The following is a 24,684-nucleotide window of genomic DNA, read 5'->3' on the forward strand; positions in this document are numbered from 1 at the left end:
CATTCGTCTGCATTGTACAAATTCAAGATTATATACATCATCCCCACAACAGTAAAAGGCCAGAAGTGACTAAGACCAGAAACAACCTCTTAAAGGTTAGCCCTGTTGATTTCACTTTCCTTCTCAAAAACCTACAGTGGCTCCCCATCGCTTTCAGAATTCAGTCCAAATTCCTTTATCAAGCAAGCACTGCAGATTCTGATACCAACACCCCTTTCCAAATTTCACCCAATACACTGTCCAAGGATAAGACTCAGGGTTCTCCACCCAAGCACCACAGTGCCTCGTCTCTGCCTTGGGCCATTCTGTTCCCATCTGGAATTCCCATCCTGCACCCCTCCCAACAGCCACACCCTACCTGGTGTGCACATCCTGGATCAACAGTAACCTCCTCCGTGTGCCTATGACCCATCTGGAAGGAGCATGGCCCTCCTCTGGCTTCTTATGCTATGTCCGTGGGACTTCATGCTTCTTTCATGATGTATGTTACATGCACAAAATGTCTCTTCTTCTCTCCTAAACTGCAATCTCCTTAATAACTATATCCATCAGTTATTCAACTTCTTACACCCTAAAGCGTCTGTTTTATATTCAGCAGACGTTCAAAAAAAATATGTTATGAATGAACAAATGAACAAATTTTAGAGAAAAGTCCCCACTTCTGATATGATGCTCTAAAAATGAAGGTCTTTTAGAAATTCTAATACATGCAAGAGCTTCAAGATTCCCCTGGATTCCCTGACGGATTGAAAAATGCAAAAGCTCTGTCACTCCCGTCACAAGTTACCTTCCTTCCTCACCCCCCCCCAAATCCCTGGGGAGTCTGTTATACCTGCAGCTCTCATTCCTGGGTCTGGAATGTGTCTTTCCTGAACCAGATGCTTCACATTTCAGGGGAGGGCAGATTTGCCCTGCATGAAGGAGCTAGAACTGAAGCAAGGGGATTATGTAACTCAAATTTCTCAGATGGCACGACTTACCAAGAAACGGACTTCACATGTTCCTGAATCATGATCCAGGTCTGGCCAAAATCATCTGATTTCCATAGCTGCAAAGACCAAAGCGACAAGTGGTCACGAGGCAAGAGGCGTGATGTAAGATCCCTGAATGGCATCACCAGCACACACCCGTGGAAACCCCAGCCTCAACAATACGTCCCCTGTGAAGACAGGTGGGGAGATCACATTACCCAACCCGGTTACCCCACGTGCCAACAAGGGCAGGAAGGGCAGGAAGTTCACCTCTGCATTCTTCTCCATTCAGTTACTAAGGTCTCAGTACCTCCGTATTGGAAGGAAGGAAAAACGATCGTGACTTGTCTTCCTTTTACGGATTATCAGAAATTATATTTTACTCAAGACTGACCCTCACATGGTGGTGAAAACAAAAGGATTACACTCAGTACTTCTCGCCTGGGAAACAGTGTCCTTGAAAACCCATAATGCGACACAGTGATGAAAGCTGAATGGAGAGGACTCAGGGAATCCCCGGAACACAAAGGTGTGGCCATGAGTAATTGACTTGCTGACCTTTGCCCCTCAACTTCCAAAGACAAAACCTGAGGGTTCCTGTGGCCCTAGGGACCAGGGAGCAAGAAGTAGGAGACTAAAAACAACAATAACCCACCTACACTGGTGAACAGCCCATACTTGGGTTACTCCCTAAGGCGAGTGAAGATAAACAGGTCATGTTTTGGTTAAACAACCTGCAAAGAAAAGGAATCGTTCCAAGGTTCCTCTGAGCAAAGTCATTTGAAACTCATCATGAACCCCATCCTACAGGGCCAACAGGTTCCACGGGATTATGCGAGATCAATACCCTTGACTTGGCGAGTTTTAACCTTGAGATAGAAACTTACCTGGGCTCTCTCCCCATCTCTCACCTTTCCTTCAAATCCGGGTTAAAGGAAGAAAATGCACACATTTATATTATATTCACGCACACACGTGCGCTTGTGTGCATGCATGCACGCACGCGCGCGCACACACACACACACACACAGCAAGCATATTTAAGTGAGTGGTAACTTCAAATAAATGGTAGGCAAGGGCAGTATGTTTAAGGTGGAGGATGGGAAAGGTAGAACAGAAATTCGACAAGAGGTCCCAGCACAGCTCAGATGCCAGCCTTCCCTACCTGGCTCTCTTTGATTTAATTCCAGAGACCCGATTTACCCTCAGGACTAACAGAGGTGTCCCTGCAGCAAGAATGGCCTGATGTGTAACTAACAGGGCCTGCCGGGGCTGGGTGTTGCTCCCTGGCTAGGATGCAGACCCAGGGTGCCAGGGGGGTATAGTTTTCCGCAGCCGTGGGAAGTGAAATAGTAGCTACAAAGGCTCAGCCTGAGAGAGGAGGAGGGAGGGGCTGGGGGAGGTCACTCGAAGGACAGGCGATCCACTGGGGCAGAACAGAAACCTCAAGGAGCCCCAGAAGCTCTCTTACCTGCTTGTTGGGGTGAGACCTGTCAAAGCCCAGGAGAAGGTTAGAGGCCTTGCTGTGCAGGAGGAGGTCGGCTGCCCGGAATGGGATGGAGAAGCCTTGGATGGTGTTGCAGAAGTCAAACGTGGTCCAGAGGTACTGGGCATAAGCATCTGCAAAGATGTACTGCAGGGAAAGGAGGAGAGCTCAGAGCAGAGCCTGGCCGCGCCCCAAACGCCCCTTCCCCAGCAGAGTTTGAGTGCCCACGCATGCAGAGGCCAGGGGCCGGCACCCTCGCACATGGTCTTCTTGCCATCTCCTGACGATGAAGAGACTCCGGTGCACATCATACGAGGCTCGGCAAAGGAAGGGTGCAGACGGGCTGCGCTGAAGCCAGGTGGAGCTCTTGTTTACCCAGGTAATGAAGCAAGCCAAGCCTTTCTATTTTTTCTTTCAACTGACTTGGCCTTTCTCATTCCCTGGGGGGTGACCCGGTCACAATCAGAGGGCGGCTCTAGGAAGCCCGGCAGAGGAGCCCCGCTCTCCAGGCTGGCTGCACACGGATGGGCCTGCTCACCATCCGTGCATCCTCTGACACACCTTTCCGGGAAGACCCCTGACATCACACCCACCCAGGAAGCTTAGCTTCCCCTTCTTGCCCCTGTGCCGGGTGACAGGGCAGCTCTGAGGACCCAGTGGCCACCGGGGCCGGCAGACTCACTGTGGGGCACAGCGGGCAAGCAGGGGCCTCACCTTATTTTGCTTCCTCACGGGTGAGTGACTCTGAACAAGTCAGGCTGGAGAGCGACTGCCGGCCTGAAGAGTTCTCAAGGGGAAAGGATCCAAGCAATTCAACTGAACAAATGTGCACCGAACATTCACCCTGGACCAGATGCCGAGGGCGTCCCAGAGAAAGCAGAGGACCTTCCTCTTAAGCACCTTCCAGTCTAATGTGGGAGAAAGATGTGTCTACAGCCAACTACAGTGCAAGGGGAAATAAGACCAACTGAGAAACCATGGACAGAGTCCCATGAGAGCACAGACGACAGATCAGTTCCGGTTTGGGAGATCGGATATGACTCCATGGAAGATTTGGGCCTTGACGGGCAGACAAGACTTCCACAGGGAAGGAACACGCCGAGTCAAGGGCAGTTTGAGTTTGGGAACAAAAGAGGAAGGAAAAAAAAAAACAGTATGGGTTTGGTGACGGTCTCGGGGCTTGAGGGAAACATCAGGAAATTAAGGCTGGAAAGCCCAGAAGGTGGCAGGCCTTGCGTGCACACAGAGAGCTGGAGGACGTCCCCTGCTCCCAGGAGCACAGGGTGGCTCAGAGGACGACTGTGACCCAGAACCAGAGCTGGGGGGACCCAGCGCCACCAAAACTCAGCCACTGACATCCTAGAAATCACGGACGCACAGGAATCAGTCCAAGGACGCTTTCCCTAATTGATTCCACCTGCTCCAGACCCCGCTTCAGCTCTAACAGCCTCAGCCTGGAGAAACAATCTGCACTTGTCTACACGTTGCTTTCTGACATTCCTGCTCCTTCTCCTTCACGCTCTCTCCCCACATCCAGCCTGTAAACTTCCCAGGCATGCGTTTTATGTGTTCTCTCTCCTCTGTTTCCTCCACAGCATCTAATGTAAAACTCCAAACTCTGGAGAAGCCTAATGAAGTCTAACTCTAAAGGGCAGTAAATGGTATGAAAGCAAAAACTAGCGGAACCAAAGGCAAAGTGATAAAAACAATTAGGACCCTAAGGAGGACCATCATCATTTGGGGTATAAAAGTGTCCCCTAGAAATAACACAGCCCATCTTCCTGCTCTGAAACTGTCTTGGTTATTTGGGGGAGGGAGTGTTCTCTCAGTTTGAAAAGTTTTCTCCAGAAACACCTATCCCATGGCTGCCTGCAGTTTCACATTTGAGGACCTAGAAATCCCACATCCGGCCACAGAAGGTATGACGTTCATGACAGTAGCTATGATTTTACTTTCTTCTTTTTCTTTTTGTTCCTTTTGGCTGCGCCGCGCAGCATGCGTGTCTTAGTTCCCCGACCAGGGATTGAACCCGTGGCCCCTGCATTGGAAGCGCGGAGTCTTAACTACTGGACCACCAGGGAAGTCCAATAGTTACAATTTTTCAAGAGGCACTTAGTATGCACCAGGCACTGGGCTGAATGTTTGCACACCTTGCCTCTTTTCACTCACAGCGTCCCTGCAGCAACTCCAAGCTATGATACTGTCATTTCCTCTCTTACCAATGAGGACACTCATGCTTAGAGAGCTCGGCTGCCCAAGGTGACCAGGAAGAGGCAGCATTCGTATCAGCGTCTGGCTGGTTCATCAGACCTTACCTCTCTCCTTCCAACAAAAAGGCAGCCTTTCCCGAATTGAATCCACAGGTCTTAGCCTGGACTGCTGGGCTCGGTGAAGTACCTCCTCTCTTAACCCAGTCCCCAAGCTTCCCTGCAAACGCTCTTGCCTTCTGCGACACTGTCGCATCATCGCTCCACGCCCCACCCCTGACCATCTGTCTTCGACTCTCTCTTGCCAGCCCCTCTGTCTTCTTCAGCTCCTCGCCCTCAGGTGACCCTGATTCCTCCATCCTCAGCTGCTACCGTGGCTTATGGCTCATCCTTCCAAAAGCTTCCACCACCGCCCCTCCAGGAGCCCGCATTCCAAGACTCTCAAATCTCCACGCCCACCCTGATGTCTTCCCAAGAGTCTAGTTTTCATGACCTTCTTTACCTTCTCAGTCAGCATCTCCACCCGGATGTGCCCAGATACTGCTCTCTGTCCAAAACTGAATTCTTCGCCACCTGCCCCCCAAAACCCACTTCTCCCTCCCCATGTCCCAAGCCCTATCCACGTGACACCTTCCCCGGCCCCATTACTCACCATTAGGGTCTGGTTTCTACTCCACTGCCTTCCCTTACTTTCAATCGGCCACCTACCCTGTTAGGTTTTCCTCTAACAGGTCCTTCACAATCAGTGCCTTCCTTTTTCTTCCCAGTGCTACTAGCGCAGCCCGTGGTCCTACCAGAGACTATGAGGAAATTGGGGTCGTTTTACTCATCCTCCTGGCTTCTAGGACCAGCAGGGAGCGAGACCCTTAGAGGGTGGATATTAGGTTTGGTAAAGTGGCTGGGCAACTTCATGCCTACAGTAACCCACGGGCTCCCTTTCTTACCATCCTCTAACCTTGCCCTTCCATCCTCTAACCTTGCCCTTCCAGCCCATCCTGCATGCTGCCAGCAGACCAGACACAGGTCCCTAAGGGACAGTATTCACAGTAACCCGTCAGCTCCAAGGTTCTTACATGGCTCCCTCCAGTCCTCAAGGCAGAGGGAAAACTCCTCCCTCTTCAGGTGGGGCCCCACTGACATCATTAAGTCATCCAATGCAAACACTCCCCTCCCCGCCTGCAGAGAAAACACATTTGGCACCCTGAAGCCTCTGCCCATGCCCTTCTCCTCCCTGATCCCCTAGGGTTCCCACCAGCTCTGCTCCAGCTACAGAAACCTGCCCATCTGTGACGCTCCAGCCCTAGTCCCGAGCACCCACGAAGCCTTCACCTCTCTGATCCAACTTTACTCTAATGACCTGCAGCTTCCATCCCACCCTTAGGCACGTGCTTCCTGCCGCTAGGTAACGTCCTCCAATGTGCACAGAGTACGAAGGCATGGGACGTCCTACTCTGCTTTTAGTCCCGGGACGCCGGGCTGTCAAGTCTCCTCGAGGCGACCCTGCAGACTGGCCAGCAGAGCTGACCTACTAGATGCTTCCTAACCTAGGCAATTTCAGGAGCATCCTCACCGCCACCCCCTACCTTTCCAAGCATGTCTGCAATCACTTAATATTCCAGACGTGCTTCATCTTTTCCTTTAGCTTAACGCTACGTTCCCTCGTAAAACACAAAGACCTCCGGAGAGATAACAAAAGTCGCTACAGAATTCATCCCCATGTCAGCCTAAGTGACTGTCTCCAGTTTCGAGTGAAGAAGCCAAGAGTACCGTGAAAGGAGGATGGGCAGACGAAGCAGGGAACAGACTCACCTCCAGGAGGTGGGAACCAAGGGAAGAAAGAGAGAGCGTTTCACCTTCCCACCTGGGACCAGCCTCTGCCTGGAAAAAGGCAGGACCAGCTCTCGCATCTGTGGAGGCTGGGAAACCTGACCACACATCCAGTGACCTTCAAAGAGCCCAGACATGTCTGGACACTGCTGACTGATCTCGGGTGCACTGCGAGGCTGGTGGAACTGTCAGGTGGCTAGAGCCGCACGCTGCTCCAGGCGGTGGCACACAGGGGACCGCAAAGAAGGAAGTGGGACGGCGGGCTGATTCGAAAATAGACCCAAACTCTCACGTGACCCCACAGCCGCTCCATTTACCTAAGCAGCGCCTTCTTTCCCCTCCTGCAGGCCACGCCCCCCCAGACTTCCACGTGGCCCTCTCGTGACACCTTAGCCCTTCCGAGCAGCTGCGAACAGTCATTTCCAGTCGCCCTCCGTGGCAGCCACGCTAACGTCTGTGCACAGGTGATTTGCCTGGGCCCGGCACCTTGGCGCAGAGGGCAAAGCACTCAGCCACGGGGGATGTTTATCAGGAAATGGTAGGTCGAGTGGGGCAATCTGCCTTCCAAGGGACAAAGGCAAAAGTAACCTAAGTCATCAGCACAGTAAGAGTCACTTCCTTCCTGAGAAGTCTGAGGAGGGGTAACAGCCTCCACTGGGGAGTTACAAACCCAACAGGGAAGGCAGCATCCCTAACCTCACTCAGCCTGCTCCGGCCCCAGGTCCAACAGCCACAAAGTTCTCCAAGAAGGCAGCCCTATGCATCCTCCCACCAACTCCAAATCATCCCCAACTCAGCCCTGAGAAATCGAAGGAGCCCTCCTCTTCAGGTGACAGCACTGAGGCCGCGGGCCCATGGCTCCCACCTCACCTGCAGCACCTAGAGTTCCTCTATTGCAACCATTCCCTGGTTCTCCTTCCTTCTTGCCCTAGCCCCTGCCCTGCTCCTTCACCCTCTCCAAAAGCCCCAGATCCTCTCCCCGCATGAAACCACCCCCGCCGCAAGCCCCTAACTTCATCTTTCCTGTCTTCTGACTCTTCTGACTGTTGGGTTCAGCAGCTGCTCACCGCAACCCGCGACAAGCAGGAAGGGAGACGGAGCCTGCTTACAGACATCTGTGCCCTGCGGTCAGAGGCGAGGAGGGGACGAGATGGGGCTGAAAGGGACAACAGAGCAGTTTCAAGACCACAACTTCAGCAAGAGTTAACTTCGGGACAATGTGTAATAGTACTACTACTACTAATAATAATGATGGATAGGTACCACCTGACGTAGAGACTAATCCAAGGGCTGTTTGATTCTTGAGAGGCAGATTGATCCACAGGAGATGCAACACGGCCAGCAAGCTGGACCCTGGGGCAGGGCTCCCCAGTCACTCGAGGGACCAGGAGTCCCCAGTACCAGGCCTGCCAGTGCAGTGGTGGGGAGGGCGCGGCGGGCCTGCTGTCCAGACTACAGAACCGATTCCAACCCCTTTCTGTGCTTTTCTTCACAGAGGGAAGAACTGCTCGGTCACCTTGGAGTTAGGTTAGAGGGGAGTTTGTCCTAATGGCCCCTCCACTTTGAGACCATCGGACGGGGCTGATATTAACTAGTAGATACCAGTGGCACCTATTCTAGTTGTTAAAAAAACAATTGCTTCTGTTAGTAAATAGGCAGTTTAAACCCATGAGCGGCCCCTCCTCAAGCTCCATTGGCCTGGTCCCCTCCCCAGGCCCAGCCCACAATCCAGCAACTGAAAGGTTAATGCCTGCCTCAGCAGGGTGGCCTTCAAAACCCAGCTCCCTCCAGACTGGGTCTGTTCTGATTGGTCAGGGCCATTCCAGTGGCTAAATATTTTGAATACAGTCCCTGCTAACAGACCACAGGCAACCTGAGAAGCCAGCACTGCGGGGCAGGGGGGCGGGGGCGGACCTGGTCAGAGGACCCTGTGGATTTCGCTCTCTCCTTTCCGGATGAGCAAAAGCAGCAGCTACCCCGTACCTTCGCTTTGGCTTCTAAGGAGCTAGGTTTCGAGCATCCTTAGAAGCAGTTATCCTATCCTGGACATGAGCTCGGGATCACTAGAGTGGGGAGGAAGGCAACCAAACACAGCTCTCCAAGCTCAAGGTACCTAACCCACAGGAAAGCCTTGCTTCCCGCACCCCCCTCTTCCTCCCTGGGGCCCAGGGCCATCTCAAGTCTAGGCTTCCTCCAAATCAAACTGCCCGGGTTCTACTGCAGAAACAAAGCCCCAGGGCAGACAGCTGGGAAAACAAATGAGGAGCCACAGCAGGATCAGCTGCCCTGGTTTTCCCTTCTAGACCGGTATAGGCTGGAGGGAAGGGGGGGTACACATGCACACGCAGGTACACACGTGTGTACACACACTGGTGATACCCATGAAACCAAGACTTCAGCGGCTGCCCTGGAGGACCTAGATTAGACCCCAGTGCAAGCCCCAGTGGCCCTGGGTAACATTTGTGCCCCCTATGAAGCAGGCGACTTATCGGGCAGTTGGCAGACGCTTTGGGCTTTAACCTGCCCTTGTTTGTCTAGAAATCCTGCCTGGCCAGGACCTGGCCTGCTTGATTATGCACAGCTCTGCCCTGAGAATGACATTCTGTCACCGACTCCCAGGTAAGCAGAAAAACAGTCCCCGGCTGCCTGTCACGTGGCAAAGACGCCCAAGCGCTGCATCTCCCAGCCCTCCTGTAGCGCAGCCATGGTCCCAAAAGACAGCCCCACGCGGTCACGACAGGTGACGTCCTTACACGCTTGTTGTCCGCAGGACTGTGGTAGAACTGGGCGATCACAGCTTCGCTGCTGTTGCCCTCGCCAAAGTTCAACTTCTCTGAGATTCTCCTGAATGATCTTCCGTAGTCGTAAGACACGTACACCTGGAAGACGGAGGTGGGAAAGAAGAAAAGGATCGGTGAGAAAAGTGGCAGAAAGGCGGCTCCCTCCGCCTCCACTTGCAAACGCATCCCCTGCGCCCTGAGTGTGGTTCCCAACGGGTCCCTGATACCATGAAATTACAGGTGTGAAGACAACCCACAAAGGAGAAGCAGGCCACCTCTGTGTCTGTCCCCAAGCCGGTGGCCTCTTTTCTGAGGCCACAACAATTCCCTGGAGGGGGAGACGCGCAGATAGAAACCACGATAAGCTCCTCACCACAGCCGGGTTGAGTGTTTAACCAACTACATCCAGAGGCTGAGAAAATGTGATTGTCTGAGGGGAAGGGATTGAGAATTTGTTTTGCCATCTGTTGAAATGTACCCAAAAGGTAATCTAATTCTCATCCTTCTGCTGGGGGTTCTGTCCTTACAGCATTCCAGACGATTGAAAAAAAAAAACAACCCTCATGGGTTTTCACAGAGTAGCCCCAGAGATGAAAAAGAGAGCAGTGCTAAGTGATTAAATATGCACAGAAGCTGCACAGAGGGGTCCCAGAACCCCCCTCCTCCAGCACCCTGACCCTGTAACATGGGAGATTCTGAGTTTAGAGGAACAGCAGGGGGGGCCATGCAGTTGCCAACGGTATTTACTTCTCTCCTGCTTCCGGGTCTCTGGCTCCCCGGTAACCACAGGTATGAAACAGAAGAATAACTTGTGCACTGAGTGTCTACCAGGTGCCCGGAGGCTACCTGAAAGCCATCACACCTCAAGAAAGGGATGGAAGAAATGGAAGTTGTCAGATAGTTTGTCCCTAGACTTTACTACCTAGGCACTGTGAAATTAATACAGTCAGTGGGTTTAAAATGAGCCTGACAGATGAATATAACACAATAATGTTATGAACACTATGAATATAATACTGAGTTAGAATTGGGGAAAGTGTTAAAGTAAAAGGACAGGTGAATCCCAAGAAGAATGGGAACTCGGGATGAATCCCATCGACTCAGCAGCAAACACGTTCTGAGGGGTTCATGTGAGCCAGATACTGCGCTGGACACCAGGCATACAAAGACACGGCCCTTCACACAATGGGCGTGTAAACATGTCACTGCTGATAAACGATGCCCCCACGTGAACCATGAACTACACGGTGTTTGCGCAAAGAAAACTGAGCGCACATGCGGGTTATTAATATTTATTAGATGTCGAGGTTGGAAGAGCACAGATAGAACCTCTGCCAACATCTGGAAGAATTCCTGTTACACACACACACACTTAAGCACAGCACGTGTTCCCTGACTACCAAACACACGGTAAGGGGCTGCCACAGAAACAGCTTCCTAAATTCAGCAGGTTGAGTGTTCAGAGATCATTTGAGTGGTAGGAAGACCAAGCGGTATTTTCTCACTTCCATCCTCCAGGCCAAGAACAGACACGAAGTGTTCCTTGTGACATTCAAAGTCACACACAGCAAACGGACGGCTTCTCCAAAAGGGAGCTCAGGCTCCTTCCAGCCCTAGCATCATCCCCTACACGGATAATCCACTCCGTTACCTCCTCAGAGGCACAAGTGTGAGAATAAGCTCACATCGGGGCAGCATTTTTCAGTAACAATACTCTTTTGTATACATCAACTCTCTTCATCTTTAAAAACCCCCGAGAGTGGGTCTCTCCTTTGCCACTTTCCGTGGATCTGGAACACAGCAGGTGCTCAGAAAAGAATTCTGAAATGAATAAATTTCACTATAAACCACAGCGTGAGTAAATGCATGTGTTCTGTGAGTGAACAAAAGAGAGTGAAATGAAGGGATCCCTGACTCAGTGAACAACTGTTTACATTTAAGAGATAAAACTCAGAGAAATGAACGACTAGCCCAAGGTCATGCTGCTAGAAACTGACAAAACTAGGAGGGGTTCCTCCAAGCCCAAGTTCAGCTGACTTTCCACTCTCTCAAGTCAACGTTCTGGGTGAATGTTCTCCTCTGCACGCTTGCATTTCTCTGCTAAAGAGGAGGATCACACACCAAAGCTACAGCCCAGGCACTGGAAGGAACACTGGATGGAGAGAGAAAACACACCTTGAATGAAGCATGGGGCCTTCCCCGGACACCCCGCCACACCTCTGCATCACCCGCTGGTGGTGGACGTGCGGCCACCCTCAAAACCACAAACCTCGCCCTTAACATTCCCGTCTGTAAGCAAACTCCATCCCTTTGGGGCTTATACTAAACAGAAGTGAGGAAGGTATGTGAGGGTCCATGCTACGCCTGAGGCTCTCAAACTGCTCATCAGCCTTGCTTCCTTTCTCCAGGCTGGACAACTCCAACACGGTATTTTGATCCTATCCTCACAATTCTTATCCCTACTTGATCAACAGATCAATAGGGCAAAGGCAAGCTCGGGGCTGTGCACAGCTATTCACCTTCCTCCACGGTGAAGAGCCCTGCAAGGGCCTCTTCAGTGTTCAGAGGAGGCCAAGTGGGCTGATGACCTCATGGCCTCCACACAGCACCCCGGTTGGTACATTCTGGGTCAGGGTTTCTTTCCCTAGCATGCTGCCTCACTCACGGCCCACAGTGAGCTCCAGGTGAATTGAGGCAAACACCCCCAGGCTCACTCATCCTGTGCTTTACCCTTTGCTTTGCATCCAGACACAGGTTTCTGCACTAATTAGTCTTCTCTGGCCTCCCCAGGACACTACTCCCTTAACTAAATAAAGAAGAAAGGAGTTTCTCTTTTTTTTTTAATTAAAGTATAGTTGATCTACAGTATTATATGAGTTTCAGGTAGACAACATAGTGATTCAATATTTTTGTAGGTTATACTCCATGTAAAGTTATTACAAAACAAGGGCTCTATTTCCCTGTGCTGTACAACACATCCTTGTGGCTTTATATACAGTAGTCTGTATCTCTTAATTCCACACCCAGTTTCTAAACTGCCAAAAGTTGCTAGTTAGATCAGTCTTACCTCTAAAGATGGTCCTTCAGAGTGAACGGTTTTAAATTATTTCCCCTGTACTTCAAAACCATAAATAATAACGAGAAGGAGGAGGGGAGGGGGAGAAGGGTTGAAGTGTCCAGAAAGCATCTCTGTGTCTGGGGCTGTTCTAAGTACTTTACACCCATACTTCTCAAACTGTAACATGCCTACAAATCACCCAGCAGGACACAGGTCAAAATGCAGACTCAGATTCAGGAAGTCTGGGGTGAGATTAGGGATTCTGCATTTCTAACCACCTCCCACGAAACCCGCACACTGCCGGTCTGCAGACCACCCTTTGGGAAGCAAGATTTTACAAGGACTATCTCACTGATGGATGAGAAAACCAAGGGGAAATGAAGGAATTGGCTCAAGGTCAGACTGCTGATGGATGGTAGAGCCAGGATTCAAACCCACGCATTCTGCTCTCAGACCTGGGGCTCAGCTAGACTCCGGCTCCCACAGGCTACAGGCGCGGGCCCTGCTCCCCTGCCAGTCCCCAGGGGCACCAGTCACACCACTCTGGGTACAAGGGCAGTGAGTCCTACCATTCTTGATGCCTCCCCTGGTTGATTCTGGTCTTCTGGTAGACACTATCTCTGGAAAGCTCTTTGGTCAATTATGTGGCAACCGAGTACTTGATAAAATACGTCAGGAGGGTGCAGAAAGGAAGAGGCGGGGACGGTCAAGATAAACACCACCTTCGGTTTCCTTTCATCTACAGGCTTATCACAGAAAAAGACAGGTCCTGCAGGAGCCATGCTTCATGGACTCACACTGGCTACAAGTTCATCGGGATATTCTTTTTTTTTTTCTCTGTTTAAGAGCAAATCTTCCGGGATTCCAGCTTCCAGATCCATCCCTTTTTTATATACTGAATATGTATGAGTTGGCCGTTCTCCAACTCACACAGTTCCTAATTTGTATAGGTTCTGTTCCTTTTGGATTGCTGACGGGGCCCTGTGAACCGTGCTTCCAGTCTTTAAAGAAAATTTAGATTGTTACTACTCCAGCACCACCTACTCCTGCCTCTGAGTCAGAATTTATTTTTGCATTAACTTTCCACATGAGAACATCTCAGTTTCATCTGCCAGTTCTTTAATGTAGCTTATGCCTTGATGAGGGAAATCTCTGCCGTCCCAATTTATTATCTCCAAGCACGAAGTTTCCTTTCCACTTAATCTTAGCGTATACTTCATTCCAGAATAGTTTATCGTTTCAAATGTTCAATGGGTCCTTAGTAAGAAGCACCCAAATATTTAGGCAGAGTGAGAATTGGGTTTGGATAGACTGGCAGTATCTGTAGGGTGACCAACCTTCCTGGTTCATCCAAGACTGAGGAGGGCCCCAGGATATAGGACTTTCAGTGCTAAAACTAATGTTGGTCACCGTGGCAACACTACACCCTCACGCACTGACCGAGTACATGATGGGGTCTTAGCCCCAACCCTGCCCCAGACATGCTGAGTGACCCCACGCAAATCACTGAATGCTTCTGGGCTCCTGTTTGTACCACAAAACAGTAAAAAGATAGGTCTTCGCCAAAAATACTATCTGCACAAGGAATTTTTAAAATACATAAAAACCCTAAGGAGGATTTCTTAATCCAGTAGGGCAGAGAGCTGTCTCCTGTGCTCAAAAGAGATGCCTTTGAATACAGCGGCCTGCGGACTCTCACAGGCCAACAGTCATCAATACACTGCCATCTGTGCTTGCCAACCCTGATCGCATTTATAACCGGGCCAAAGTCACGGCCCCAAACGAGCCTAGCCCTGCACCAGGTCACTGCACCCAGCCTGGCTGTCAGCTGCAGCGGTTTCCCACCACCACTGCTCAGCACCCCACCCTGGCCCAAGTTACACATCACGATGGCCAGCCCTTCGTCTGCCCTCCCCAGCTGCCCCCATTCAGCCCACCAGAAAACAGCCCCTGGGGTACCCTCTGGTCCCCTACCTTGGAGCACATCCAAACCAGATGGTGGATACAGGGTGAGGGGCCTCATGGAGACCAAATCTAGGCTCAAGAATTTCAAGTATGTCCTCCAGGCTGACGGGACAGTGCTAGCAAAGTCATCAGGGGCTTTCCTCTGGCCAGAGTGCAGAGTGACCGAACCTCCACAACGTGGTTTTCTGTCCACAGCCTCACCCTGACCCGAGGCAGGGGCTGTTCCTCTTCCCCACGAGGGGAGGTTCGGAGAAGGGGCCACAGGCTTTGGACCCAGGGGCTCACTCTGGCCCTCATATATGTTTTACTTGGCCCACACAGGGTTTGTAAAAGCTATACGTCAGCTGCCAACTTGTAAGACTCAGCAGTTTTCACATAAAAATCCCCACCTCTGAGCTTCTCTCAGAAAATCAGATCCAGCAGCACTGGGCCCTGCATGGCAACCAGAGCTGAGAGCCAGTAACAGCCCAGAAGCTCAAAGTCCCTCCACTTCCCAGTGTCTTATACCCTGAGACCAGGTAGCATCCACCACCATGTTCAAATCAAGACACCGGTGAATGTTTTTTGAACCTGCATCTCTATCAAAAGTGGGAAAAAGTCCCAGAGGGCCACACACTTCAAGAAAAATGGGAGAGACCCTTCCTCCTTGTGGAGGTGAAGAGTGTTATAAACGTGGAGGCAGCTTCGCCCCTGCCTGTTACCCACCTGGCCTCTATCACGGGTCTTTTGAGTGCGTGACCCTCGGTCTAATGTCTTCTAGGCTATTAAACATCGTAAGGTGCCAACTGTGGAAATTAAGAGTCTGAGCGATTCAGATTCAAGGACTCACCCAACTGTAACGGGTTAGAAGAAATCAGCACATGGGAAAGACCCATTCGGTTCCGTCGGGCTCCACTGCCGACGGACAGCTCTGCCCAACAACACACTTCCGGCATTCTGCTGAGCAGATGCAACAACCCAGACCACGCCTCCCACTGCACAAAAGTCACCGCACATCACACGGGTCTCTTTGCAACGCTGCCTGCACCACCCTGTGTTCCGCGAAGAAGGGATATATGTTATTTTCCAGATTCTCCCAATTACCCAATATTTTGTCTGGCACAATAACCTCGATGGATGAGAAAAGGGCGTCCTGGCTGCACAGAGGAACGCCCAGAATGACACCAATACTTACATCGCTGCTCTTGGGCCTTGCCAACGCCAGGCTGTCCCGGGCCAAGGCCACGATGACGTTGCTCTTCTCTCCGGCCCAGTGCACCACCATCTGATTGTGCGAATCATTCAGACTAACCTGAAAGAGATCAGACCAACACAGAAATGAGTGACGGCCACCAACTTTCTAAAGCAAGACTCTCTCCCCCTCTGTCATGACTAAGTGCTCACACTTGGAGCACCGGGCCAGGGCGGCCCATTTTTCCCTTTCTGCAGATTCCACCAGACTCAACGTCCCCAAGAAGAAACACTAGCCCTCTGCTGTGTGGCATGAACCAGATTGCAAAAATCTTCTTCGCAGGCTCTCACTGGCATAACCGATAACTTGGCTTATTTTTGTCCTTTGTGAAATCAACCTCTGGTTATTCTCATCCTTACTCCATACATGGGACATGCACTCTTCAGATCTGAAACCAAAACACTGAAGCATCTTCGTCATTTAAAAAAGGGACACAAGCCGGAAAGACCACATGCTTTCAAACTTCTGTTCAACCTGGTTCTCTCTGGCCTCCAGGTGACGTTGCTTATCCTTAGCTCATAAAAAGGAGGAACAAAAGGAAAGCATCAGCTTTATTTAGCTAGTTTTGAAGTATTCCAAGTAAGGAAATATTTCTCAGGACTCCATGGAAATGACCTTCGGTTTATTGCGAACAGTAGTCCCCAGGCTTCTGGGTTTTGTAAACCAGTAAAATGGAGAAGAATTAGGCAGGCCAAGAGAAGACTGGTCGGCCACCTCTATCTTGCCAGGTAAGAACATTAATGCAAACAGCCACCATGTCAGAGCGTGGCTGGCTGTTTTCTGGATCTCTGTCCCCGGCCTCCTGAGGACAGAGCAGACTGTTGGCCCAGGCCTTACGATGGGGTGTGGCCTTACACGGCCCTGTTTTCCTTCCCTACCTGCAGGCTGCATTCAGTCCCGGAGGAGAGTGGGGCCACAGGACAGAAGGAGCCCGAGTCCCCGAGGAGAAGGCCCTCCACTTGTTTTGAACTTCTCAGAATGGGGAGATGCATTCACACCACTGAGCTCCTGGGATTCACCTGTTACGCAGCCGCCCCCTTCAAAGCAACACGACCACCATCTAGAATCACCGCTGTGTTCCAAAGCAACACGACCTCAGAATCAAGAACAGTTCTTTCTGATAGGTTCTGCTTTATGAAAAGCTAACTCCATTCCTCTTATTTTTCCTTTCACCCGTCACTGACGGACAGTTCAAGGGCTGGCATCTTGGCACACCTGAGGCAACCGTTTCACCCCCCCTCCGTGTGGGAAGAGCCAACTGATGACCACACACAAAAATTCTGAGAGCTGGTGTCAACGTTCAGGACAAAACCCCCCCAAAAATCTGGAGCACAAGCGATGCCTGGGAGAAGCCTATTCCACCGGCCCCTTCAACCTCGGCTTGTCTCGGGCACAGGAGAAGGAACTCGAGCTTCTGGACCCCGAGGAGCCTCTGCACAGTCCACCTGCACGCTTCCCCACCCTCACCCTACCGCGCCCACCCCACCTCCCGGACTGATGCAAAGTACACACCTGAGCTGATGGGCCCTCAGAGCAGAAAACCCTCCCCTCCCCCTCCCCTCCCCTCCCCCCTCCCCTCCCCTCCCCTCCCCCCCCTCCCCTCCCCCCTCCCCTCCCCTCCCCCCTCCCTCCCACAGCTGCTTTCTCCTTTCCCGTCCTCATCCCGCCCACTCCTTATAGTGCTCTCAGACTGAAGGGAGAAGGGAAACACCTTGCCACCAACTTGGCTGACAGAATAACAAAAGAGCTAATCCTTAACTACACTGCTTTGGGTCTTAAGCACCTGCACCTAATTTGATCCAGGACCCAAGCTCTTTGGGGAAACAGGTGAAATGAGGCCTCTTTAAAGAAAAAGCCCCTGGATTGTTTTTTTTTAGGAAAATGTGTCATTCCAAACCATTCCTTCTCACTCCCAGAGAGGTAAGTCCAGGCAAGCATCGACAGAGACGTGCAAATAAAAAATAGAAGTAAGCAAATTATTGAGCCCAGATGCTCGGGGGACACTAGCTAAGGGAATCGCCACCAGCTGCAGAGCCTTCCTCCAGCCCTCCCTCTCCCCCTCTCCTGCCAGCCCTCGCCTCTGGGAAGAATCTGGAAGCATCTATGGATCAGAAGCCCACCAGGCGAAGGTGCCCTGGGAATCCAGGCTAACAGCCTTCTCCCTCCAAAACATCCTCACCCTTAGAACCAGAGGGTAACAAATTGAGGATTTATGCAAATGTCCGTCGATAAAGGATTTGGAACCTGGAAGAATCACTAAGTTCATCCAGGGTCTGAGATTTAAAGCCCAGCAATGTTGCACTCAGGCCACCTCAGGACAGCCCCATGGGCAGGTTCACAATCAAGTAACGCCTGGAGCAGGTTACAAAGCCTACAGTGATCAGAGCGGGAACAAGGACTGAACACAACTTGCTAAAGTCTTTCTATTCAGAGGCCGTGAGATTTATGGGGCCCCCTCAACCAATCCTAGGAGAGGTGAAGGGGTGAGAGCAGCACAAAGGAGGCATCCGAACATCCAGGGGCTTTCTTTACAAAGGAAGCCCAGAAGGCGAGCTTGGTGAAACACCTTTAAAAAAAAAAAAAGATTTTATTAGAGGTCCCCTTTCACTCCTAAAAGGGTAGCCCAGTGGGGAGAAAAAAAAAAATCTCAGGCGAGGAACGGCTTGTCCAAGGGCCACCAGGCAACTCACACAACAGCTCGGCTCCTTCCCTTGGCGGGATGTCAGCGCGCGCCGCGCACCTCCTGGTCAGGGGGTAACTCCCTGGGGAGCTGCCTGCCTGGCTGAGGCTGATCCCCACTAAAGCCCAGGTGCCCACCCCCCCACAGCACAGTGCAGAGTCAGCTGTGGGAATCCACCACGCACCAGGCAGGCTGGCAAGCTGTCCGGTTTACTAAGGCAAAGACATCATCGCGCTCTCTGGCCTCACTTTCCGCCTCTGCATCTCCCCTTGGTCTCCATCCCCTCGTCCCCACCCCAGGAGAAAGGGAAGATGTCAAAGCAGGCCCTCCACGGACAGGGACCAGGCAACCAGAGGTGCAAGAGTGGCCCCCAGCGATCATAACACCTGCAGGTGCCAGTGCTGGGTCCCTGCACTTTGTGGGTGGTTTCCGGTTCATTTGGGTCCTCTTCCATCACCAGGGATTTCCTCCTGGCTTCAGCCCCTAGCCTCCCCCCTCACCAGCCCTCTGGCGCAGCTGCAGGCTTCCCGATTTCCGGATCACTCCTATCAGCCTTGCTCACTCGGGTCCCAAAGACCGCATGGAGAGGAGTGGGCACATACGGACCCAGAAGGCACCAGTCCGGGAGGGAGGGAGGGAGAGCCATGGGAGGGTGGCTTTTCCACAGCAACGTAACCTTGATGTGCAGTCAGCTGTAACTACAACCCCGGGGCGTGAACAACCTTCCCTCTCCGATCTCCAGCTCACAGGCTGTCGCTGGAGCTCGATAAATGAGCCACAATTCATCGGAGCTGTACTAAAGCAGCAGGGAGGGGCCCAACGCCTCCCCCTCAGAAGGCAAACAGGAAAATCACATGCCACAGAAGTCTCTGCACAGAGAAACTGCCTCATAAACAACAAACAGCATCGGGGTCGCAGCTTCAGGCCTCTGCGAAGATCACAGGCAGATCGTTAAGAGTCAAGGTAGCCCCCCCACAAGCCACCCGGTTCAGGGGTCCCAAACCCAGCTAACAACCAGAGACCCCAGAGAGGCCCCACCCCAGTCCTACTGATTCAGAACCCTCTGACTGGAGCCCAGGAATCGGTATTTTTAAAGGACACGCCCCTGGTGTCTCTCATGTAGCTTATTTAGGGAACGATGAATCTAGTTCACTCCCTTCCTCCTGGCAGAACGTGAATGACAGTGGCTGGAAGACTCACTCTTTCTGTGAGGGTTTGTCTTTGGGTGTCCTGGATAGCTGTTAAAACCCTATGATCTACTGATGTGTGCCACAACATGGAGGAGCCTCAAAAACACTACGTTAAGGGAAGGAAGCCAGACACGAAAGTCACCTGTTACGTGATCCCACTTATACGAAATATCCAGAACAGGTAAAGCCATAGAGACGGAAAGCAGGTTGCGGGTTGCCAGGGGCTGGGGGGAGGGGGGGATAGGGAGTGACTGTCTAAAGGGTAAGAGGCGTTATTTTGGAGTGATGAAAATGGTCTGGGGGCTTCCCTGGTGGCGCAGTGGTTGAGAGTCCGCCTGCCGATGCAGGGGACACGGGTTCGTGCCCCGGTCCGGGAAGATCCCACATGCCGCGGAGCGGCTGGGCCTGTGAGCCATGGCCACTGAGCCTGCGCGTCCGGAGCCTGTGCTCTGCAACGGGAGATGCCACAGCAGTGAGAGGCCTGTTTACTGCAAAAAAATTAAAAATTAAAAATTAAAAAAAAAATGGTTTAGAACGGGATAGAGGTGGTGGTGGCATAACATCGTGAATGTACTAAACGCCACCGGATTGAATTGTTCCCTTTAAGATGGTTACTTTCATGTCACGTGAATTTCATCTCAGTTTTTCTAAAAGCCTCTGTCTATGACCTGCAAAGAACCTTACACTTCTCAATTGCTGATGCAATACCTAGGAGCTCCCACTCGTAAGAAATTCTTCTTTCCCCCACCTCGGTCCTTCATGCTACCAAAAGATGCAGCTCGGGTGAGTCATGGAGAAGGCAGGCTGAGGAGTGGGTCTCTGGTCAAAGCAATCCTTCAAAATGCCGTAAGCGGCATCTGCAAAGCCACAGCATCCCTGCGGGCCTGGTCCCTGGTCCCTGGTCCCTGGCTGGAGCAATGGCCATAGGCTCAGGGCTAGCATCCACTTCGCAGTTCACAGCAGTCATCACCTGGGTCCCCGTCAACCCACACATTGTCTCAGCCTCCTGGCAGGCCCTGGCGTTCCAAAGAGGTTAAGTGTTTTGCTTCACTCTTCAGAGAGGGGCAAGAAGCTGCTGCCACCCAAGCTCCAAGCTCTGGGTTGTTAGAAATAGAAGGAAGACAAAGAAATTGCTTGTTGTGGGAAGGTGGTGATCGCTTATACACTGAGGCCCACTAAGGGCTAGGTACCCTTTGGGGCTCTTTACTCACTTCTCACCTGTCAAGAGTACACAGAGCAGGGGGCTTCCCTGGTGGCGCAGTGGTTGAGAGTCCGCCTGCCGATGCAGGGTACGCGGGTTCATGCCCCGGTCCGGGAAGATCTCACATGCCGCGGAGCGGCTGGGCCCGTGAGCCAGGGCCGCTGAGCCTGCGCGTCCGGAGCCTGTGCTCCACAACGGGAGAGGCCACAACAGTGCGAGGCCCGCATACCGCAAAAAAAAAAAAAAAAAAAAAGAGTACACAGAGCACTTCTGGGGGAAATCAGCGGACAAGTCTGACAAGTAATAAGAAATTTACAATAAAACCCACGAAAATCTGTACAGTCATTGAGTCTTATTCAGAAGGATGGGGGCCCTTAATGCAAGGGGTCTCATGCCATCTCCATTCATTTCTTCTGCCATTACGTCTCTCAAATTGGTCAAACCCAAAGATCAGGATGTCCTAGACACCCACAGCCTGTAGTCCTCACCACTCCTTCTTTCCAGAACACAGGATGAGAAGGACAAATAAGGCAGCCTGGTTCATTCCACTGCCTCACTAGCAGTGAAATACAAAGAAGCATTTTTAAAATTCTACAGTGAAGTATAAAACAAATATCCTGTCCTTCAGCTGCAAGGACAGACGCAGCTGCTAAATCATCGGAACTGCAGGATGGACCTGAGGAAACCAAAGACAGACACGCAAGGTCCAAGCATAACAAGGTTTCTCAGACCATCTGTTTGCACGACCTAAATGCTGGTTATGCAAATCGCCCCTCCATGTCCCCTTTTGAGACTGTGTTCCCACTATATTTAGTAAGCTCATTTCCCTCCCTGGACTCTCCACCTCCAAAGGAGAGCTGAAATCTAGTTTAAGAGCTCCCTGCAGAGAGGCCCTGTCCTGGCCTCTCCACTCATCTCACTTCACCCAGAGAATTCGTTAACTACTTCTCTGATCAATGCATGCTGCCCATTTCACAGACAAGGAAACAAAGGGAGAAAGACCTCAGACTAAAAAACTTAGCATTTCACTATAATCTCCTTAACTAGAGTAATGAGCTCTCTTTAGATTTATTTATATGCCTCTTCCTGACTTACAGCATCAGCTCGGAGAGACTTTAGTTCTGATTAATCTTCGGCAAGTAGGATCCACCTCTATCTGCCACTCCCTCCTGGTGAAACCCACTTTGTCATTTAGCAAATAGCCCGCTCTGCTGCTCTGGGAGGGCTCCCTATAAAAAAAAAAAAAAACTGTGAAAAATCTCTTTGTCATGAAAATAATCACGCCTTAATTCACCAGTTGGCAAGTAAGAAAAAGAAGAAACTATCTGGGCCAGAAGGAACCTCAGGGAACATCTAAACCACCTTCCACACCTTGCAGATGGGGTTAAACCCAAAGAAAGATCTAGAGGTGGGGTTTCCATCTGCCTTAAAACCCAGGACCGCAGAGTGGGGCACACAGCACTGAAAGCACAGCAAGCCCCTCACCGGTGTTTACGGGCTGCTGGACACACTGAACCAGGACTAGCCTTAAATCAGGATTCACCTGTGTAGGATGGTTCCGGAACATCCACTTTCCCTGACCCTCCACTTGGGCTCTGCAGCTCCACCATAAATAGCCCCCCACCTCATTCATTCAGTAGAGATTTACTGAGCACTTACTACATACCAGGTGCTCTACTAGGTGTTAAAAAAACAGCAGACTTCTAGGTCCTGCCTCATGACTCTTAAATCAGTAGAGGAAACAAACGTTAAACAATTAATTTCATGAATAATACTTACAGATGTTAAATGTGGGAGCCGGGGGGGCATAACCAAGTGCAGGGCTGCACTGAAGACAAGACCCCCAGTGGGTACCACAAGGATGAAGAGGGAGGAGTCCAGGGCAAAAGGGATGGAGAACAGAAAAGACAGATCCAGAGGAAGAACAGAGCGAAATCCAGGAACGGGCAGGGACCTGGAACTTGACAAATTTGAAAAGTTAAAAGCAAACTGGTGTAGCCAGGAGAGCCAAGGAAAGGGTGGCATTATATGAGCTCTCTAGGTTTTGAAGGGGGAACAAAAGAGATCACAGCCACCGGACCCCTGGCTGAAAGCAAGGCGTTCACTGGAATATTTACAAGAGGGAAAGGTGCCACCGTAAATCTGAGACAAGTCAGAGGCTTGGGTTTGAGTCCTGGTCTCGACGACTGATGGGCTGCACAACTTGGGGGACGTCCCTTCGCCTTTTGGAGCCTCAAGATACACATCTGTGAACTGAGAATAATAATAAGGCTTCCCTGAAGATGTGTGACACCACAGAGCCAGTGGAAAGTTCTGCTCGAACCATCACCACCCTATGAGCAACAGCCGCACAATTCAGGGTCTTGCCAACCAGAATGGCAGCAACATCCCAGCTGCCCCACAGCCTGGCCACAGAAGGTGCCCTGGATACTTCTGCTTTATTAACAAAGGAGGGAAAATTCACTGTGTTGACATGTACTGGAAAAGCTCTGCAGGGGGAAAGTTATTCTTTGGCAAAGTGGATTTCTTAGGGATGTCAAAAGGGGAGAGAGACAAAATTATTACAGAATAAAAATATGTGCCGGGATTTTTTTAATGTATGGATGCCTCTTATTAAGATTTAGTCTTTAATAGTGATCCTGGCAACTAGTCCTCCCTAGAAAACAAATAAAGACTTCCTTTCATATTGCTAAAAAAAAAATTTTTAAATAAATAAATAAGGCTCACCTTCAAATCAAAAGAGATCTTATCCATGAATATATTTCATAAACTTCAAAATGCTAAAACGTTATCTCCTCTTGTTACTGGTATGGTCTTTATACCAAAATAAACCATATTCTTCACAAAATGGCAGCATATCAACAACTACCATGAGCAGCATCAGGGTTGGAACACTGAGGCCTGAGAGCAGGAAGTAACAACATACATAAACTGGTGAAACACTGTATGTCCGGGTCAAGCTCAGAAGCCAGTCGTGGAGACTTCCCTAGTGGCGCAGTGGTTAAGAATCTGCCTGCCAATGCAGGGGACATGGGTCCGAGCCCTGGTCCAGGAAGATCCCACATGCCATGGAGCAAGTAAGCCTGTGCGCCACCGCTACTGAGCCTGTGCTCTTGAGCCCGCGAGCCACAACTACTGAGGCCGTGTGCCACAACTGTGGAGCCCATGTGCCACAACTACTGAGCCTGCGCTCTAGAGCCCGTGAGCCACAACTACTGAGGCCGTGTGCCACAACTACTGAGCCTGCACTTTAGAGCCCGTGCTCCACAACAAGAGAAGACACCGCAATGAGAAGCCCACACACTGCAACGAAGAGTAGCCCCCACTCGCCGCAACTAGAGAAAGCCCGCGTGCAGCAACGAAGACCCAAGGCAGCCAAAAATAAATAGATTAATAAATTTATTTTAAAAAAAGAAGACAGTTGTGGCCAAGCCCTGCGCTCAGGCAGCCTTCCCCTCACTCCACAACCAAGATTCGAAACCTGGGGAAACCCAAGCTCTGGTTCCCAAGGCTCCAACAAACCATCCAACGCAGAGGTGGCACTGATTTCTAGCACCTCCCTCGCCTCAAGGGGAAAATATTTACATGACATCCCAGAACCAAATGCCTCGAGACCTCACCTTACCAGTGGTTTAAACACAACAGCAAGGTCAACCTTTCAGTCCTGTGAGATGCCTCTGCTACCAGGAGGGCAGAAGCCCCTCGGGCCCCACCCCCACGCAGCTTAACTCCCCAACCCTGTGATGACAGCCTTTCTCCTCCATCCAGCTCTCCACATCCACTCCCGAATTCTTCCCCTCTCCAGGTCCGAGGCTTGTTTCTGCAGGAACCCCTGCATCACCTCCACAGCAGCACACCTCACCCAGTCCAGCAAACTACGTGCACAGTTAACTGCAGGATTTTTTTTAAAGAACTATTCAGAGAACTTCAGGGAACTAAATATATACAGACGAGGTAAGTTATAGGTACACAGTCTCATGTTACCCAATTAATGGAGCACAGCTTTAAAACATTTCAAGTCTCTTCCAAACCCTCCCCCAGCCTCACAGGCCCCACCCACCCACCTCTGTCCGCTGTCCCCACTCCCT

At 51.1% G+C, this 24,684-nt stretch overlaps 1 protein-coding gene across 1 annotated transcript in view; it reads right to left on the bottom strand.

Annotated features, from left to right (window-relative positions):
- The window catches only part of SORL1 (sortilin related receptor 1), a 156,813-nt gene that overhangs the window by 124,594 nt on the left and 7,535 nt on the right, over window positions 1-24,684 (bottom strand). The window contains exons 2-5 of the mRNA XM_082845306.1: window positions 15,469-15,585; window positions 9,245-9,370; window positions 2,443-2,604; window positions 981-1,048 (exon numbers count right to left, since the gene is read on the bottom strand). Of these exons, the coding sequence (XP_082701432.1) occupies window positions 981-1,048; window positions 2,443-2,604; window positions 9,245-9,370; window positions 15,469-15,585 (473 nt within the window). The remainder of the gene's footprint in view (window positions 1-980; window positions 1,049-2,442; window positions 2,605-9,244; window positions 9,371-15,468; window positions 15,586-24,684) is intronic.

The sequence above is a fragment of the Leucopleurus acutus genome, assembly GCF_964270905.1.
Source record: "Leucopleurus acutus genome assembly, chromosome: 8".
NCBI classification, from domain to species: Eukaryota; Metazoa; Chordata; class Mammalia; order Artiodactyla; family Delphinidae; genus Leucopleurus; species Leucopleurus acutus.